Raw genomic sequence first — 21,071 nt, 5'->3', positions numbered from 1 at the left:
GTCATAAAAGACACATCATTCCATGTTCTGGTAATACTATTACAGAGAATTTGTGTCATATTTAAATCATATTCTTATTTTTGTACAAAACAAAAAAAAATTACACTTGTACATCACTGGTATTTATTATGTTATTTTACAATACCTTCCAACATTTAGAAAATACCACCAATAGAAGTCTCTCAGTATATGTGCAAAATCGAATTGTCTGGCAGTTCAAGGACTCAAGAAACTTGGATTCTTTTTCATAGACATCTTGCTTTTCCTTCAAAAGGAAAAAAAATATTTTAGTACTAGTTACAGGTAATTCATACACAGCCATGAGGAGACCTGCTTCCCGTACATCTCAAGTAGATCACACCATTATAAAATGAAAAGTATTTGGGTTTCCTTTTGAGTGTTTTGAACTAAGAAGTTACTTTGCAATAGAAGCTGTGTACCTGGGTGATGAAATAATCTGTACACCCAACCCCCACAACACTTAATTTACCTGTATAACAAACCTGCGTATGTACTCCTGAAAGTCTTTAAAAAAAAATTAAAGAAATACAGGATGTATTTCTTGAAAACAAAATAAAAGCTGTAATCAGGAAATCCACTTAGATTCAAGGGCTCATTACATGCAACCATTCAACAAACATTCTGTGGGGAACTACGGCTGGATGCTGAGAATGTCAAGATGAGAATAAGCTACAGACTATTAGATATGGTAGAAAGGTCAAACAAAAAAATCTAAAATGATGACTAAAAAAACCTATGGTATTTTATTTTATTTTATTTTATTTTTTCCTTGACACAGAGTCTTGCTGTGTCACCAAGGATGGAGTGCAGTGGCAGGATCTTGGCTCACTGCAACCCCCACCTCCCAGGTTCAAACGATTCTCCTGCCTCAGCCTCCTGAGTAGCTAGGATTACAGGTGCATGCCACCACTCCCAGCTAATTTTTTTTTTTTTTGTATTTTTAGTAGAGATGAGGTTTCACCATGTTGGACAGGCTAGTCTTGAACTCCTGACCTCTGGTGATCTGCCTGCCTTGGCCTCCCAAAGTGCTGTGATTGCAGGCGTGAGCCACTGTGCCTGGCCTAGTATTTTGATTGCTAAAAACAAAACAAAACAAAAAACAAAACAAACAAAAAAAACAAAGTGCCAACACACAGCACATAGAATACTACGTTCTCAATAAGTTTGTGATAACACTGGATGTGTATTTCTTGGGCTCAGCATACCATCACAATTCCTAGGCTTCCTCAACCAATAAATTCCTAAAATGACCCCAGAACTCCTTGGGGAAGCCTAAATAATTTTGTCATCAATACACATAGTATGGCTGTTCTTTCATCCATCATCTCAACTTGTAGCCTGATGCCAGCAAACAGGTGAATATACTGGACTCCCCAGGGACATGCCCCTCAAGTTTTGAGAGTCATGTGCTTGCCACTGTTCACACATACTCAGAAAAAAGGGGGATTTCCTCTGTAAGGAACAGAGAGATGTTCTGCTATTTTATAAAGATTAAAAATGTAATCTTTCTCTGTGTGTGTGTGTGTGTGTGTGTGTAAATGAAAACATTTGTATATACATGGAGAAAAGGTGGAAGGATACAAGCCAAGCGTACCAATGCTCACCCCTGGGAAGATGGATGGGGGAAATATATGGATGTAGAATTTATACACTTCTATGTTATTTGAACTTTTGACAATAAGCATGTCATAGCCTTAAAATTTATAAATTTCAATGAATATGCTTGAAATTGTAGGGAAAAAAGGGTAGGGTTCCCAAGCCAACCTGAATGCTGTTGATAGATGAGGAAAGATCCCATACTTTGAGCTCACCAGCTACTGATACCACCAAGAGAGAATCTTCTGTGAAAATAATAAAAGTCATATATAAGCTTACCATGGATATCATTGGGTAGGTAAAAATCATTTCATAGTCATTTAAGAATTATGCAGGGCTGTGTAGATGGAAAATTTTCAGCTTCGGAGTTACTTTTTAACTAGAAAAAATAAACATTTTACATCGTGCTCCAAATCTGTTTTAAAATTTCAAAGTGATTCCTAGGTATAAGAAGAACACCACTAGAAGCAGAACCACATTGCAAATCATCATAAAATGAAGCCTTCCTATTTCGAAGTGAGGAGCCAACCTCCACTTCCCTTTGCAGTCACTCATTACAGAAACTGAATTATCAATACTACATCTAGAAGATACAGCAGGGCAAAATTCCAGGAGTCCTGCTAATCCACAACAAAACCTGCTTGTCACTCTTAAAATGTAACAAGCAGAACTTGGTTATAAAAACACAGATTCTCCTCTTTCCCCCTCATCTTAACCTTTTGCTGACTTTCCAATGTTTTGAACCACTGGCATGGGTGTTCTTAGTTTTTCTTGATCAGGCGTATTACAGACACATCCTCATTCATAGGTAAACATAAAGAAGCATTCTTTCTGAATTTCTGCCCAATAATTTGACAAATAATTCAAAAGTAGATATTTTTATATGCAATCTCTTTACTGTCAGATAATATCCAACTATTACCTTGAATTCTCATGGAGTGAACAATGCACATGCAGTTGATCCAGTCGGGAAACTGAGATGATCTAAAACTGTGAACAACAGCCAAAGTTTTGGCGTCAATTATAAGGACATCTTGATATTCTCCACAACAAAGAAGCCAGCCTTCTCCTGTCATCCGGAATGAGCAGTGGTAATACTATGTATATGGAAATCAAAGCAAACATTTAATTATCACTAGAAATTAACATAATTTGGCTACATTGAAGATTTCTCTAGACTTTAGTTTTAGCATACGATCAATTAAGGTACTGAACTGAGCAGCAACTAAAATTTCTCTTAGTTCATTTATTCCAAACTCCTATTGGCACTTTAGTCTCATTTGCATCTCATGATTTTTCTAGAGAAAGAGCGATCCCTTGGAAGAAGTAATTTTATTCTAAATCATGGAAAGCTCACAATTATATTATTTCTGGAGTAAAACTTGGAACTAAACAACAACGACAGGGCCAGGCACAGTGGTTCATGCCTATAATCCCAGTGCTTTGGGAGGCTATGGTGGGAAGACCACTTGAGGCCAGGAATTTGAGGCTACTGTTAGCACCACTGCACTTCAGCCTGGGTGACAGAGCGAGACCCTGTCTCTTAAAGAAAAACAATTAATAGTAACAACAAAACCCAGGTACCTTACCATAGCAACAATACTGTATATTAAAAAGAAATAAAGTATTTGAAGGGCATTTGAGGATTATTATGCCAAATAAGTTTTGGAAATCTTTTATTAAAGATCAAGTAATGCATTCTACTTTTAACCAGCTCTCTCTGTGCAGGGTTTTATTTCCAGAAAAAAATAGAAGAGAGTTTGTGAATGTTGCAATGCTCATCATCAACACTAAAAGTGTAAAATATTTTAAAACATGGTCAGCACCATTGGAATCATGCAACCACACTACATATGCTTGGAAACCATCTACTAAAAGCCAAGATTTGCTTTAAAGATTGGGAAGTGATTATAAAAGTTATATATATAGAAATTAAGAACCTATCCACTAAAACATAGGGTTTAAAATTGGAAACGAGGGAGAAAAAAACTGTTTGTGCTTTATAAGACAGCACATCATTAAAACTGAATTTTTACACATGTACAAGTATGTGTATGTTTTGTAGCACTAAGGCAATATATGGAAATTGTCTTTCCAATCCGTTAGAAAGATACAAAAATGAAAGAATCGGGGGAAAATCTGCTTGAATAATACCTTTTGGGAAAGCAAAATGCCAAAATAGCAGATGATTACTGGTGATATTTGACCCTCGTGACAAAATAAAAATTCAAGCAAAGAATATTCTCCAAAGATGTTTCTTTAGAAGTGTATTTGCAAATGCCCTAAACAAGTTGCAGAATCTAGAAATGTCCTGAAGGAAGTGAGGGTACTTACACAGATTGCAGTGTGCCTGTAAGGAAGTGTAGCCTTCTCCACGCACTGTCCATTGGTGACATTCCAAACACACATCTCCCTAGCAGAGATAACTTTGTATTATTCTCTGTCATTTCCACTCAATTGGCTGGAATAATTTTTGTGCCACCAAGTTTTTCTTTAGTGCTGCACTTAAGTGCAGCCTGATCATTTATGTGGCTTTTTGTTACAGATTACTGGGCAAGAAAATGTTGTGGTCATTAGCAGAGATGACATACTATATCTGTATCTTTTTGTTTGGGTAATTACACCCTGCTGCCAGCCTGCAAACCTTACTTTAGAGACAACCCGGCCTACAACAAATTGTGGGGATACAGCTATCACAGCCTGTTACACAGTACACAGTACACAATCTTTCAGTGGAAACTGTAACCTCTTGAAAATGCTTTATTTCACTGAACTTAAACTACATATTCTGAAAATCACAATGCATCAAGTGCTGCATCTTCTGAGGCCAACGTATCATTTTTGTAAAAACAAACAGTGCCACCAAGAGGCTACATTTGGTCTCTCATTGATAACAGTTTATCTCTGCTTCTCCTGATTTGAAATCCTAAAATCATCCTTGCCACTTAATATTTAGAAAAATATTATTATTTTGAAAACTCTTACTTTGTTTATATATTACAAAGACATAGTTTTAAAATACAGTTACAAAGTACACCCAGCATAGGGTAGTTTATATGACTTCACAAAAATCAGAATGGCTGTTTCAGAATTGTTTGGTAATATTCTTCAGTCTTGAGAGTTTTAACACATAAGCAAAATTTTCCATGCAAGAAAAACAAAAGTTTTATAGGCCTTAAAGGAGATACTGCTATTATATTAAGAAACAAAATATATAGACTAATAATGCCAACAACTGTATGCATTTGGTGATTTGCAGGCTTTTTTGTTTTTCTAACCAAACATGGGAACTCAATCTTCTAAATAAGCGGTTCTTAAAATGGGGCAATTTTGCTACCCCTTATTCCCCCTACATTCCAAGGACACTTGGTAATATTTGGAGATATTTTTGGTTGTTGGAACTAGGAACACACTACTGGCATCTAGTGGGGAGAGGCAAGGGATGCTGCCAAATATCCTACAATGCATAGAACAGTACCCCACAACAAAGAATTATCTGTTCCTAAATGCCATTAGTACTGAGGTTGAGAAATAATATTCTAGAAATAGACACGAAATATTCATAGTATTTTCCCTCTGTTTATATCCAACCTCATTCCAAAAAGATTTGAGGTAACCTGAAAAGACATATAATTCTATACAACAGGAAGAAAAAATCTCTGTGTGTGTGTCTGTGTGTATGTACTAAAAAATAAGATTGGGAGGAAGGTAGATATTGAAATAATATATCTCAAAGGTAAACAAACTAATAATGCATCTATAAAATAAATATATTGCAAAGGTAAAGTAATTGAACCTTAAGCCGTCAACATTATAAAATTTTAGCTCTTTAAGGGATTTGAGCTTATTAACAAGGTTTTTGACTCTAGCTATGCATCAACAACCACCTGATACTATTCCAAATATTATCTCCAGAGATTCTAATTCCATGACTCTGTGTTGGGATCCTGGCATGTGTAGTTTTGAAAAGCACCTGGTCAGTTGACTTGTTTCTAGCCCACTTCTAAACCAGTAGCTCTAAATTCTAGCTATACCTTAGACTCATTTGAGAACTTTTAAAAAATACTGATGGCTGACCATGCAGATATCAAATCAGGCCAATTAATTCACATTTTCCAGGATTGGAACCTGGACACCAGTAAAAGTTCCTTTAAAAATATTAATATATTTAAACCATCTTGGATCCCATTGCTTTCCCTATTTGTTTGCTTATCATTTTATTTTCTATATTAAATCTGAAAATAAAATGAAAATATATCACAAAGCAAAAATTTGCTCTTTGCTATCAGTTTTGTTTAATAAAAGAAAGTAAATTTGTGGTGTATGAAATGGAACACTGACATCTTACCTGGAACCATATAAGTTATATATGTAAAAATAAGACATGAAATTGAACTATTAAAAAACATATTCTTTTCATTTTCTGAAGCTGTCACCTAAGTTTGTACATAGCTAAAATCACCTTCTATTATAAAAAAATTAAATTTAAGAATTTTTAAAACCTTAATAAATTTTAAGAATTTTAAAAATCTTAAGAATTTTAAAAAATTTTTAAAATCTTAAGAATTTTTAAAAGCTTAAAAATTCTTAAATTTTTATTTCAATGAAAAGACAACAACAGATGAAAATGTCTACAACATATAACATTAGAAAATTGTTATATTCTCACTACAAATTCCTTGAAAAGGGGCATTTTTGGTCATATTCAACTTTACATCCCCACCTCAGCACCTCAATAAAAATTTATTCCATGGATAAATATATCAGCTACCATTCTTCCATACATTTTCTATCTTTTGGAAATATATTATTTTCTCTTGACCTCATTCTTATTTTTCATATTGGTGTGCTTATAACACTATTGTTTTGTTCAAACTTTAATGAAGTGTATGGAAGGAGAGAGATAAACATGAATGCTTGCTTTGCCATCTTGCATTGGAAGTCTATTACATTTTTCAAACTCTTTTCTCTTGTCTTTTATTATACTTTCATTTTTTCTTTGGCATTCTCAGCCTCCTCTTCTTCCTCAGTCTGCTTCTTAAGTGCTGATTTTCATAGATATTTGTCCTATACTTTCTTACATCCTTATATTTCACTCTCTTCGTGGGTAAGTTATCTACTCCCCTGGCTTCGGGTACTGTTATTATGCTATTGGATGCCCAGACTGGTTTACTTCAGCTCTGTATTTCTATATGCAACTAGCTTTTAGACATGTCCATCTGCATGACTTTCAGGAGATCACACCCTTTCATGTTCAAAATGAAGCATAGCATCTTCCCTCTTTGGTTCACCATCTCAGTGAATGATATCATTACTAACAAATTTCCCATAATTCTTGACCCAACATTTTCTCCCACTGCCCCAAATGTGGGTACTTGCTACTTCAAACATGGGCTCTGGGCCAGCAGTATCAGCATTGTCTAGGAATGCTTTGGAAATGCAAGTTACCAGACCCTAGCCCAGACCTACTAAATCCATATCTTCAGTAGTGGGGCCCAGAAATCTCTAATTAAACAAACTCTGCAGGTGATTCTGGTGCATGCTCAGGATTGAGAAGTGCTCACCTAGCAGCTTCCAAGTCCTGGTGCCCTACTTCTCTGGACTCATCTCTTGCCAGTGACTAATACTTTTTTTAAAATTTTTTTATTTTTTATTTTTTTATTATACTTTAAGTTTTAGGGTACATGTGCACAACGTGCAGGTTAGTTACATATGTGTACATGTGCCATGTTGGTGTGCTGCACCATGCCAAGGCTTTTTGCCTTAAAATTTAATTAACTATATATATAAAAAAATTAATAGTTATACCAACCTTATTTTGATTAGTATACATACGATAATATGTAATTGGAATTACTATTTTATTCAGATTTATTCTACTAACTTATTTTGTGCTATTTGTCTCATTTTTTAAAAACCATTGTTTTCTTTGAATTAAACATTTTTTAATTGAAAGTTACATACTCTTTCTTTTATTTTTTATTTCTTTTGTCTATTATTTTTGTAGCTATTAAACAATACTTGAAATGTAAACATATAACTATAGCTTAAGGTCTAAAGTTAATAAACATCTTTATCCACCTCTGGAACACCAGAATGTGTGAGATCTTATTACTACATTATTATATGCTATTGTTGACCAGAATCACATATGTGTGAGTGGGTGTATATATATATCATTATGTCTTATAAAGTTCCTACAACTTTGCTGGGTTTTGTTCAATTTTCCTTCTTCCATCTCAAATCTTCCTTCTGAAATCACTGTTCTTCTTACTAAAGAATATCATTTAGAAATGTGTTATTATACTTATCGAGAGTCTGTTGGTATAGTGAGCACCTTTAGTTTTTGTTTGTCTGAAGGTTTATTATTTTGCCCCAATTTTTCATAAGTGTTTTTGTTGGATATACAATTCCAAGCTGACAGATATTTTCTGTCCACTTTTTGAAGGGATTTCACTGCTGTCATTCCTGTTGGGATGTCAGCTCTCTGCTTAATTAACATTCCTTGGTAAATAATCTGCTTTTTCTCACTGTCTACCTACAGGATCTTCTGTTTTTCTTTGGCATTCTGTTGTTTTAACATCAGATCTCCAATGGTTTATTTTCATTATCCTAGAATTTTCTGTGATTGCTGAATCTGAGGATGTATGCCTACAAATGAAATAATAATTTGGGAAAAATATTAAACACTGAGCCATAAAGCAACTCTGGGTCCCCTCTGGTCACCATGAAGGCAAAAATGCTAAGTCCATAGCCAATATCTGGGACTTCTCAAATCTAAAAATGCATTGTTGTTTGGAAAATAATGGGGCAAGCCTAGTAGGAGTAATAATTTCCAGTGAATAAAGTTAAGACTTGCTAAGTACACAGTAGCTGAAGCGTAGGTACTGCCTAAAAAGTATCCTATAGATAAAGCATAAGTTTTAGAAACCTCAAAAGAACAAAGTTCTAGAAAATTCACATCAACTTGGTGAAGGAGGACAGCTAGTAAGACTGAAACTAGACTCCCAGACTCTTTAACAATATTTACAGGGCTCATACAGCTGAATTCATCTTTCATCAAAAATACATCCATTAACCCTGAGTTTCTCTTTTGGAGTTAGATAACTATGGGCAAAGACCCGAAGCTGAAACTCAGTAACTTTTCAGATCTTTTTCTCAGTTAGCTATTATGTATTTCTCAATTTTTTCATGTGGCCCCAGAAAAAAATTCACCATCCCCAAAATTCTCTAGATTGGGAATAAATATCTCAGCATGTGTAGCAGACTTTGTGGCAGCCTGGTGAATGAAAGCTACAGGCAAAGGTTAAAAAAGGAATGTATTACGACATTTTACTTTAGACTTATCCAAAGTTCAATCCCTCTAAATATTACAATTGGTGATTTACTATAAGCTATAAAAATAGGTATCTCTTTGATATCTGTTCAACTAGCCAGCATATTAAACTATTCTGTTTATACAAACTGGACCTTGATTCCTCATTATTCTTTTGGTTTTCAGAATTCAGAAGTGTATAACTTCTCTTTGGATTAAAAACAAGAGAGCCTTATCTTGTTTCAACTAGCAACCTAATCCCTTATTTACAAATGCATATTGAATTGATATGACATTCCTGAGTATAATTTGGCAAATAACTCATCAGGAGCCTAGTTCATAGTATTTCTTCCATCAGTGGAGCTTTTTCCTACAGGTAAGTCCTATTTCATGAGGGCAAGCTTTGCTCCCATGAAACTGCACCCAAATCACTGGCTATGTTCCCTTTCCATCTCTCTGCCACCATTCTACTGATAATTGAGTCCTCTCCTCTGTGAGATTTATTTATTTCTTATTTTTATTTATTTATTTTATTTTATTATTATTTTTTTTTGAGACTGTCACCCAGGCTGGAGTGCAGTGGCGCCATCTTAGCTCACTGCAACCTCTGCCTCCTGGGTTCAAGTAATTCTCCCTCCTCAGCCTCCTGAGTAGCTGGGATTACAGGCATGCACCACCATGCCCAGGCCAATTTTTCTATTTTTAATAGAGTCAGGGTTTCGTCATGTTGGCCAGGCTGGTCTCAAACTCCTGACTCTGGTGATCTGCCTGCCTCAGCCTCCGAAAGTGCTGGGATTACAGGCATGAGCCACTGTGCCTGGCCTGTTAGTTTTATAATAGCATCAGACAAGGCTACAACATGAAGACTGTAACTATTAAATTGTTTTGTAAAACTATGAAAGCTTGGATGGGTTTGCTTAAGAGCTCAAAGTGTGTTACTACATGAGAGAAGATAAACACCGAGACTTTTTCATTGCTGATTCTACAATACCAGGCATTGTTCACTAACCTTCACCCAGTAAGAGTGCTACAAGTTCTGATACACATGTTGAGATGCTCATCTTGGTCCCAATCCAGCAACAAGAGTATTGAGTGAGGGTTCATAATACTGATTACATTCCTCGGGATCATCACACAAGTTATTCAAACTTTTCAAGATCTAAATGTTCCTACCACATGTTGATCACAAAGGTTTCCTTCAGCCCTAAAATTGTATTCCATTGTAGTTTTTAAAAAAGGAAGGAAATGGAGAAGGGGACAAAGTTTACACACCATACCTACCCATTTTCAGCAGCACTAACAATGTAGGGCTGTTTAGAGAAGTCCCTTGCTCTTGCCAAACATGTTACTGAAGCTGAATGACCAAATAGGAGTTCTTTCGCTGAAATCTGAAAATAATGAGAGTGAGCTTTTAAATAATTGTAAACTGTTTGAAGAATAAAAACACCACAATATAGTATTCATAATTCTGATTAGGAAATTCTGTTGTTTTTGTTGTATACAAGTTTCAAGAAAACTGATATATGGAATATCAACATCACAGACTAATACACTTCTAGGTAGAGGAATTGTGCTGTAGACAGGTTTTGTTTGTTTTGGTTTGGTGTCCATCATGAAACCTCCATGACTGCCAGACCTGTCTTACAACAGCTAGGTTGTGAATACAAATAAGTCTGTGTTGATGCTTCCTCTGAACAAAATGTCCCCTCAATAATAGTAGCACATTAATGTGCAGAGTTCAGAATTCAAAATAACTTTACAAAATAATACAAGAGAAAATATTACCCTTTTTTTTTTTGAGACGGAGTCTCGCTCTGTCACCCAGGCTGGAGTGCAGTGGCGCAATCTCGGCTCACTGCAAGCTCCGACTCCCGGATTCACGTCATTCTCCTGCCTCAGCCTCTCCGAGTAGCTGGGACTACAGGCGCCCGCCACCACGCCTGGCTAATTTTTTTTTTTTTTTTTTGTATTTTTAGTAGAGACGGGGTTTCACCGTGGTCTTGATCTCCTGACCTCGTGATCGGCCCACCTCGGCCTCCCAAAGTGCTGGGATTATTACAAGCATGAGCCACCGCACCCGGCCAATATTACCCTTTTTGAAACCACCATAACACCCTATAAGGTGACAGGAATGTAAACTGGTACAGCTATTTTTAAAAACAGTATGGAGGTTCCTCAATAAAAATAAAAATAGAACTTACACATGGCTCAGGATTCCCACTTATAGGTATATATCCAAAGGAAATGAAACCAGTATCTCAGAGAGGTATCTGTACCCCCATGTTCATTGTAGCATCATTCACAGCAGCCAAAATATGGAAACAATCTAAGTGTCCATTAATGGATGCAGAGATAAATAAAATGTGTCACATACAGTCATCCCTCATTATCCGTGGGGGACTGGTTCCAGGACACTGCTGCCCCACACCCCATGCCCCACCACATAGGTACCTAAATGCCAGGATGCTCAAGTCTGCAATATAAAAGTATTGGCATATAGCCTATGAACATCTTTCATATCCTTTAAATCAGCTCTAGATTACTTATAATACCTAATACAATATAAATGCTATGTAAATTGCTTTTATACTATTTTTTTTAGGGAATAATGACAAGGGAAAAAGTCTGTACATGTTTAGTACAGATGCAATCCTCTTTTCTTTTTCCAAGTTTTCAATCCACAGTTGGTTGAATCCATGGATGCAGAAGCCATGGACATGAAGGGCTGACTGTATACACAACAGAATAGTATTCAACCAAATAAATAGAAAAGAAAGAAATCCTGCCATTTGTGACAACATGGATGGACACAGAGGATATTATGCTAAATAAAATATTCCAGCCACAGAAAGGCAAATACTATATGATCTCACTTCTATGCAGAATCTAAAAGGCCAAACTCATAGAAACAGAATTAGTGGTTGCCAATGGCTGGGGGTGAGGGAAGAATGAAGTAATGTTGCTCAAAGGGTACAAACACTGAATTACACATAAGATGTATAAGTTTTGGGATCTAATGTACACATGGTGACTATAGTTAATACTATATGGTATACTTCAAATTTGCTGAGAGAGTAGGTCTTAAGAGCTCCTGCCACACACACAAAAAATGATTGAGGTTATAGATGTGTTAATTAATTTGATTGTTGTATTAGTCCATTTTCACACTGCTATAAAGAACTACCTGAGACTGAGTAATTCATGAAGAAAAGAGGTTTAACTGACTCACAGTTCCACAGACTTAACAGGAAGCATGACTGGGAGGCCTCAGGAAACTTACAATCATGGTGGAAGGTGAAGGAGAAGCAAGCACATCTTATCATGGCAGAGCAGGAGAGAGAAAGAGTGACGGGGGATGTGCCACAAACTTTTAAACCACAGGATCTCGTGAGAACTCACTCACTATCACAAGAACAGCATGAGAAAATCACCACCATGATCCAATCACCTCCCACTAGGTCCCTCCCACAACATATGGGGATTACAATTCAACATGAGATTTGGGTGGGGACACAGAGCCAAAACATATCATTTGTGGTAATCATTTCACAATGTATTCATATATCAAATCATCACTCTGTACACCTTAAACCTATATAATTTTACTAGTTAATTACAGCTCAATAAAGTTAATGTAAAAATGATTAAAATTCCATTAGTCACAGACTAAATATCAGACTAGTTACCATGGAGGAAATTTTAGGCATCAAGTTTCACTTCTAAATTATCTATATTAACTAAAATTCTAAAATTAAAACATCTTTCTTATTTATATAAAAAATAAGAAAAGATCAAGAAAATAAGAAAACAAGCCATAGACTGAGAGAAATATTTTCAAAAGTCATACCTGGTAAAGGACTATTATCCAAAATACACAAAGAACTCCTAAAATTCAACAATAAGAAAGTTAAAAACCTGATTAAAATATAGTCAAAAGATCTGAGCAGACACCTCACCAAAGAAAACATACAGATGGCAAGTGAACATACAAAAAGATGCTCCATATCATATGTCATAAGAGAAGTGCAAATTTAAAAACAATGAGAAACCACAGCACACCTATTAAAATGGCCAAAATCCAGAACACTGGCAACATCAAATGCTGGCCGGGATGTGGAGCAACAGGAATTCTCACTCACTGCTAGTGAGAATGCAAAACAGGACAGCCACTTTGGAAAAGAGTTCAGTAGTTTCATATAAAACTAAATATATTCTTACCATACAACACAGCAATCATGCTCATTGATATTTAACCCAAATAAGTTGAAAAGCTGTGCCCACACAAAAATCTGTACACAAATGTTTACAGTAGCTTTATCCATAATTGCCAAAATGTGACAGCAACCAAGATATCCTTCAAGTGGTGAACAGATAAATTATGGTACATCTATACAATGAAATACTACTCAGCGCTAAAAAGAAATGAGCTATCAAGCCATGAAAAGACATGGAAAAACCATTGATGTGTATTACTAAATGAAAGAAGCCAATCTGTAAAGGTTTTATGATTCCAACTATATGACATTGTGGAAAAGGCAAAACTTAGCAGACAATAAAAACATTAGTGGTTGTCAGGGGTTTGTGGGGAGCAGGAGATAAATAGATGGGGCACAGAGAATTTTTAAGGCAGTGAAACTATTCTGTATGACGCTATAATAATGGATACACCAGCCTGCCTAACAGGACGAACCTCATCTCTATTAAAAATATAAAAATTAGCCAGGAGTGGTAGTATGTGCCTTAATCCCAGCTACTTGGGAGGCTGGGGCAGTAGATTTGCTTGAACCTGGGAGGTGGAGGTTGCAGTGAGCCGAGATTGCACCACTGCACTACAGCCTGGGTGACAGAATGAGAGTCCATCTCAAGAAAAAAAAAAAAAAGATACATGTCATTATACATTTGTCAAATCCCATAGAATGTACAATACCAAGAGTGAACCAATGCTTGATGATATGTAAGTTAATTGGTTGTAAAATATATATATATATACACTGCTCTAGTGTGAGATGTTAATGGTGAGGAAGACTGTGTGTACATGTGCGTTGGGAGTGGGGCAGGGCTGATCAGGTATGTACTGAAACTCCCAGTACCTTCCAGTCAATTTTGCTTTAAACCTAAAACTGCTTTCAAAAATAGTCTATTGAAATACTTTTTAAAAATATTTATCTTCCTGCCTCAGATATACTAAAATTAACCTTTCCACATTAAAAACAAAATTTTAACTGAATGATTCTTCAAAATATCGATGGTGGCCAAGCATGGTTGTTCATGTTTATAATCCCAGCACTTTGGCAGGCAGAGGCAAGAGGATCACTTGAATCCAGAAATTCAAGACCAGCCTGGGCAACGTAGTGAGACCTCATCTCTATAAATAATTTTAAAAAATTAGCTGGGCATGGTGGCGCACATCTGTGATCCCAGCTACTCAGGAGGCTAAAGTGGAAGAATCACTTGAGCTCCGACAGTCAAGGCTGCAGCAAGCTGAGCTCATGCCACTGCACTCCAGCCTGGGTGACAGAGTGAGATCCCATCTCAAGAAAAACTAACACCCAATGTTTTTCTCCTTGAAAAATTTAAAAATATGACACTAAGGGCTAATTCCCCTACTATCTCATGTGTGAAAGAAGTAAATTCCTCATTATTTTATAAAACAAGATGATGAAAATTAAATTACAAAACAGAAAACATGTAATATCTCCTCAGATGGAGAAAGAGGTGTCAATAATAAACCAAACATTGCCCCGGTGCAGTCGGTGGCTCATGCCTGTAATCTCAGCACTTTGGGAGGCTGGGGCGGGTGGATCACTTGAGGTCAGACATTCGAGAGTAGCCCAGCCAACATAGTGAAACCCCATCTCTATTAAAAATACAAACATTAGCTGGGTGTAGTGGATCTCATCACTGCATTCCAGCCTGGGCGACACAGTGAGACTCTGTCTAAAAAAATAAATAAATAAAAATAAAAAAGACCAAAAATTGAATTTGAATAGCTAGCAAATATCTTGTGGGTAATAAAAATCTATTTTCCAAACGACTCAATATCTATTATGTTTTTTCTGAACTATACGAACATATGTAGATGGTAACTCAGCCATATTAATGAGGACAAATTATTTCATGACATAATTGTTCTCTGCCTTTGTATCATTTCTATCATAATCAGAAATATTTCCTTCTTAAAAGATCTGTTGTCAGACTAACCTTTTAGTGCTACAAGAAGTGTTTTGTGGTTGATTAGAATCCTGCACAATTCAAGTTCGCTCTACCTTTTTCCTGAGAAGTCCAGAAAGTTCCACCTCAGAGAACAACATACTATCTTTCCCTGTCATCACACTCAGGGGTGCATATTCCTGTGCATTTAATCCCTTTCCAGTCTATTAAAAGCCAAATTAGGCAACAAATGAGGAAACATCAAGGATATTCCCTCCTCCAGAGAAAATCTACCATGGACAAAATATTGGAAAAGAACATCATGGCCTTTCATATGAAGTCCTCATTCTACTACTAAATCCCCACATATATTTGAATAAGCTGTGACAGTTCACTAAAATTTCCTCATTTACCATATTGTAGAACTGCTGTGAAGAATAACAAAATTCAAAAATCCCAAAATCACACTTAGTCATTGTCATGATGAAATCCACGACACCTTTCCTGTTGTCCATTAGCTCTACTTTTATGAAGCATTGGTTCCTCCTGACCACCACCCTCACCTCCAGGTACTTCCAACAGCACAATTGGAGGCTGAAAAGAACACACAACTTGATGAATGTATTAGTCTGTTTTCACACCGCTGATAAAGACATAACTGAGACCGGGCAATTTACAAAAGGACGAAGTTTAATAGACTTAACAGTTCCACATGGCTAGGGAGGCCTCCCAATCATGGTGGAAGGCAAGGAGGAGCAAGTCACATCTTACCTGGATGGCAGCAGGCAAAGAGAGAGATTGGGCAGGGGAAACTCCCCTTTTTAAAACCATCAGATCTTGTGAGACTAACTCACTTTCACGAGAATAGCATGGGAAAGACCAGGCTCATGATTCAATTATCTACCCCTGGGTTCTTCCCACAACATTTGGGAATTGCAGGAGATACAATTCAAGATGAAATTTGGGTGGGGACAGGGCCAAACCACATCAATGAACATCTACTGTATTCCAGACAAAAACACAATCACAAAGCAGTGTTTAAATCCCCATTTCACAAGTGAGGAAATTGAAGCTCAAAGAATATAAGTCATTTGCCCAGTATCACAGAGTTGGTAAATATCAGGGCTGGCACTTGACTCAGATCTCCATTCTTTGTCTCCACACATTGCTCTTCTTCATTTTGTTGTGTTTCCTTCTGAGTATTAGACAGGCAGAAGAGCAGAACATAGCAATACTAAGCGAATCTATCTGAGAGGATATTCACCTCACCATTCTCTATGCTTTTAAGAAAATGAGCAATCAATACCAGAAAACCCAAGAAAAGAATTTGCTGGCATGGAGATTTGGAGAAGCTCCTCACTGGCAGACTTCACAAAAGTTTGGGGAAACTAGAGGGCTATGGGAGTCAGACTTTGAACTCAAAGGCAGCATGTATAACCTAGACATGCAGTGAGAAGCCCAAGACAGGGAGACACTTATTCTCTGGCTCCCCTGTGCCCTGCCATCCCACTGCACATGGTCAAGGAAAGACTGAGGCACATCTTCAATCCCCTATTGAACACTTGGGCACTCTGAGATGTGCAGAACTTACACCACCTTTTTTCCTTCCCTATTCCTATTCTCCAATCCCCTTTATCCCTTATGCAAATGAATAATACCATCATTCTACCAGTCCCACCCAGCTCCCAAACCCCAAATCTGGGAAACATCCTTGGCTGTTCCTGCTCCCTTACCCTACATCCAATCGGTTTCTCAGTTCTGTCCATTCTGTCTTCTTAATGTCTTTCCAGTTTTCATCTCCTCTTCATCCTCACTGCCACTGATTTGGTTTATCCTCAAAACCTTTCTTGAGTAAATTACAGTAGAAGTCTGCTAGCCATAGCCCCTGTCCCTGATGTCAGCTCCCCCTTTCTCCAATATGCCCTTCACATTGCTAGCAAGTGATCTTCTAAAACCCAAATACAATTGAATAGAATTATGTCCTCTTCTCACATAAAATATCCTCTAAAGCCCTTAAAATCACCACTGCTTTTAATTATCATGTGCTGTTAGCTCTATCTAGTGAAAAAATAAAACAAAACTTATAAACTCCTCAGCCTGTGAGATTCCATGCTGGACCCATCCTGTCCTTTCTGGATGAGCCTGTCACCTCTAATTCACCATGTATGCTCCAGGTCTACTCAACTACTTTTACCAGTTCCCTTAAGGCAAAATGCTCATGTCTTTCACACACACCTGTCATTCCCTGTGTCTGCAAACTCACCTTCAATTCCTGTGCATTCTTTAGAACTCAGCTCAAGCATCACTCTCAGAAAGGCTTTCCATTCAAAAACATAACAAGATATCACTTAACACCCATTAGAATGGCTATTACAAAAAAAAAAAAAAAAAAAAAAGAAGTAACTAGCACTCGTGAGGGTACAGGGAAATTGGCTGCCCTGTGTACTGCAGGTGGGAATGCAAAGTGTGCAGCCACCATAGGAGTGCCTCAAAAAATTTACAATAGAATTAACACCCCATAAATCTGTACAAAATTATGTGTCAACTACAAATAATTTCAAAAATAGAATTACTATATGAACCATCAATTCCACTTCTCAGTATGTATCCAAAAGAGTTGAAAGCAAGGATACAAACAGTTATGTGTGCACCCATGTATATAGCGGCATCATTCACAATAGCCAAAAGGTGGAAGCAACCCATGTATGTATCCATAGTTGAAGAGATAAACAAAATGTGGTATATACATACAGTGGAATATTATTCAAACTTAAGAAGAAAGGAAATACTGTCATATGCTCCAGCATGAATGAACTTTGAAGACATTATACTAAATAAAATAAGCCAATCACAAACAGACAAACACTGTATGATTCCACTTACAGGAGGTATGTAGAATAGTCAAATTCATAGAGATGGAAAGTATCTCAGTGCCTTACAAATTCCTGTTTACAAGTCTGTCTCCCGTACTGGACTCCGAGAAACTTGGAGGAGGGATTTGTGCCTAGAACAAAAGGTACCTGTGTAGTTTGCCTAATGAAAGCATAAATTAAGTGTCCCTGGTTTGTTTTTCCATTTGGCATGGTGGCAAGTGAGTGTTTAAGACCACAGAACCTGATGTATTCTCTTACCTACATACTTTTGGATGGGGAAAGAACTTTCCAAATTTAGTATGAAGAGAAAATAAATGGCTCCCTGTTCACTTTACAACCTCCCATGTCTGACTTCCTTCTCTTCTTCCTACTGTCCTCCCCCTGAGATGCTGCCCTACAGTGACTCAGTAACCCATGTAGTTATATCCTTTTTTACAGTCTCTTCTGTCCTCAAGGACTCCTTTTTTTCTACCCCTACCCAAATTATTCTTTTATCATACACATTTTTTAAACAAAAATAAAATTAAACCACTAAGCATTAACCCATTAATCTACTCACTTGACCACCTTCCGGATAACAAGAGGATTTGTTGAGAACTGAAAAATACCCTTGATTTTTTTCAGTCTGGAGTTTTTCCTACTAATAGTTGATTAGTTGCAATGTGGGGGGCAAGATTCATGGGAAAATAAGAGATGCTATTTATTCAGTCTGGCTCTATGGTTAGCCGTAGAAAATGTTCAGGAAAATCTTTACATGGAGTATCTCACATTCATACGAATCAATAACTTCTTTGTGTAATTAACTTTTGCACAATGTCCTCACGGTGAATTTCAAAAACACAAAGCTGATCCCATCCCCAACTTAAATCTCCTCTATAGCTCTCGAGAATTCAAATAAATTCCTTCACTTGTCATCTAAACTTCTCCATGTCTAGGCCCCTGTCTTCCCCTCTGGCCTTACCTCTCTTTGATCCTTTTTCACACCTAGGTTAAGGCAACAGAGAGCTCCTCCCTTTCCTCCAAGCACAGGCAGTCTCCTTAATGTAGAATAACTTTGCTTCTTCCACTCTCACCAATCTAATTCCTATTCCCAGCCCATATCTCTATCCCCAGATTTCTGTGTATCAGCACTCTTGGCATTTGGAATGGAAAAATTATTTATTGTGAGGAGCTGTCATGTGCACTATATGACATTTGTAGTATCTCTGGCTCCACCCAGTACATGCCACTGGTATCTCATCCTTCAACTGTGACAACCAAAATGTCTGTAGATAGTAACAGATGTCTCTTGGGAGGAAAACTGCCCCCTGTAAGAACCACTACTCTGAATCCAAGCAGAAGACCTGCTCCTAAGAGATGCATGGCATAACTTCTCCACTGAATATGGGGTGCAGACCATTCCCTACATAGAGTATCTTATATCGTAACTGTGCCACAGTAGCCCATTTTTTCTGTACTGTACTGTAACCTCCTGGGCAGCCAGCACCAGGTCTTATCATTCACATTTGAACTTACGAATGAGTACCCACCATACCACACAACTTATAGCATGCATTCAACAAATGTATGCTAAACAAATGTTGAATAAATATTAGCAATGCCTTTATAAATATGAAGAAGCTAGAATTCCAGATTTCTTAAGCTTATAATGACCTATATATTATTACACAACTATTCCGGCCAGAAAATAATACACTTAAACATTAAAAATAAGAAAGACATTTGAGTCACATAGAAGTCTGAGTTTAAACTATAATAGAAAATTAATGTCTTAATTTTCAAAGGGGGCCACTATTTTTAAAGCACAACTGTTGCAATAATACCCATCTTTCCTTCAAGAACATTCATTAACATTGAGCTGAGCTGGTCTGCTATGCAGTTCTTGGCAGTCCTGTAGTAGAACTGTTCAGTGATGGGAGATGTTAATTAATTATACTATAAAATAGAATTACAATTAATTGTTAATTTAGGTTTTAAAGTGACAAACTTTAAAGGCTAAAAATAGTCTTTGATCTTTAAAAGGCTTCTTAATGAGGGCAGTATACTTTAACTACATCATTAGTTTAAATGTTCAAATTGGGTCTAGAGACTGCTAGAGTTAAGCAAATATCTATTCCAATATGTTAAATGTTTATGACTTGAGACAGGGACAATTAATCGCTAATTAATGGGCCAAATCCTAGGTGAGGTCAGGTTCCGAAATAGAAGGACGACAATAGTAAATTAGATTTAGAGCATTTTGATGTGATCTGTAAAAATCACAGGCAGGCAGAGACTAAAAAGAATAGCAAGAAGGCCAAACCAGCAGAAACACCCACATAATTAAGATATTACTCATTTAGTTAATCGTGGCTTTCAAGGGTGCTCTTTGTTTAGATTAATGAGCCATAATTTTAAAAATTATACTTACACGCCTGTAGTTCAGTTACTTAAACATATAATTCAGGATATAAAATAGTAAAACTCAGCATAGCTTTAAGGATGATAACACTTAGCTGGTAGCTAAGATTAGCAATATTCATAATATAATTTTCAAATATGATCTTGATCAATCATATAATACTTTATTTTTTCAAAATTCAGAAGTAAAATCAATTTATTACTTTAATAAGCATCTTTTTAATAATCATGCAAACCTTCTACTGTCATTGCAGATAGAAAATGCAAGTTGTGCCTATTTTGTGAGTGGTGTCTGTTTCAATACCAGTAGCTTTCACTAACCTTTAGTTCACGTGAGAGATTCCAGAGACAGAGCTGACCCTCTTGACTTCCAGTCACAATCGTTCGCTGGTCATCAGTGATCATGATGGCAGTGATGCTGTGGGGAGGGGCCTTCTGTCCCCAGAGTGCCACTGCCTGCAGGGAAGTCCTCATTTTGGGCGAATCCTGAACATACAAAGAAGGAAAGAAGCATACATGGTCACCTTTTTGAAATTTGAGGAAACTGATAATATTATAAAGCAGATTTATGATGACCAAACTTCAATGATGTGTTCTCCCGGGGCTATGGAAAAGGGTGCTTCCCCGTCAATTAGAAGAGAAAGTAGTCATCAGAAACTGAAATTACCATGCACGCTGCTCATTCATCAAACAAGAATGACTTATCTTCGAATTCC

At 36.8% G+C, this 21,071-nt stretch overlaps 1 protein-coding gene across 1 annotated transcript in view; it reads right to left on the bottom strand.

Annotated features, from left to right (window-relative positions):
• WDR72 (WD repeat domain 72) overlaps positions 1 to 20,829 on the bottom strand; it is a 211,937-nt gene extending 191,108 nt beyond the window's left edge. The window contains exons 1-6 of the mRNA XM_003266945.2: positions 20,677 to 20,829; positions 10,214 to 10,320; positions 3,952 to 4,030; positions 2,540 to 2,714; positions 1,786 to 1,862; positions 146 to 265 (exon numbers count right to left, since the gene is read on the bottom strand). Coding sequence (XP_003266993.1) covers positions 146 to 265; positions 1,786 to 1,862; positions 2,540 to 2,714; positions 3,952 to 4,030; positions 10,214 to 10,320; positions 20,677 to 20,829 — 711 coding nt within the window. The remainder of the gene's footprint in view (positions 1 to 145; positions 266 to 1,785; positions 1,863 to 2,539; positions 2,715 to 3,951; positions 4,031 to 10,213; positions 10,321 to 20,676) is intronic.
• Between the last annotated feature and the right edge of the window lie 242 nt (positions 20,830 to 21,071).

Source organism: Nomascus leucogenys, chromosome 6, assembly GCF_006542625.1.
Source record: "Nomascus leucogenys isolate Asia chromosome 6, Asia_NLE_v1, whole genome shotgun sequence".
NCBI classification, from domain to species: domain Eukaryota; kingdom Metazoa; phylum Chordata; class Mammalia; order Primates; family Hylobatidae; genus Nomascus; species Nomascus leucogenys.
Note: the sequence above shows the minus strand (reverse complement) of the source record. Positions and strands in the feature narration are given on the sequence as shown.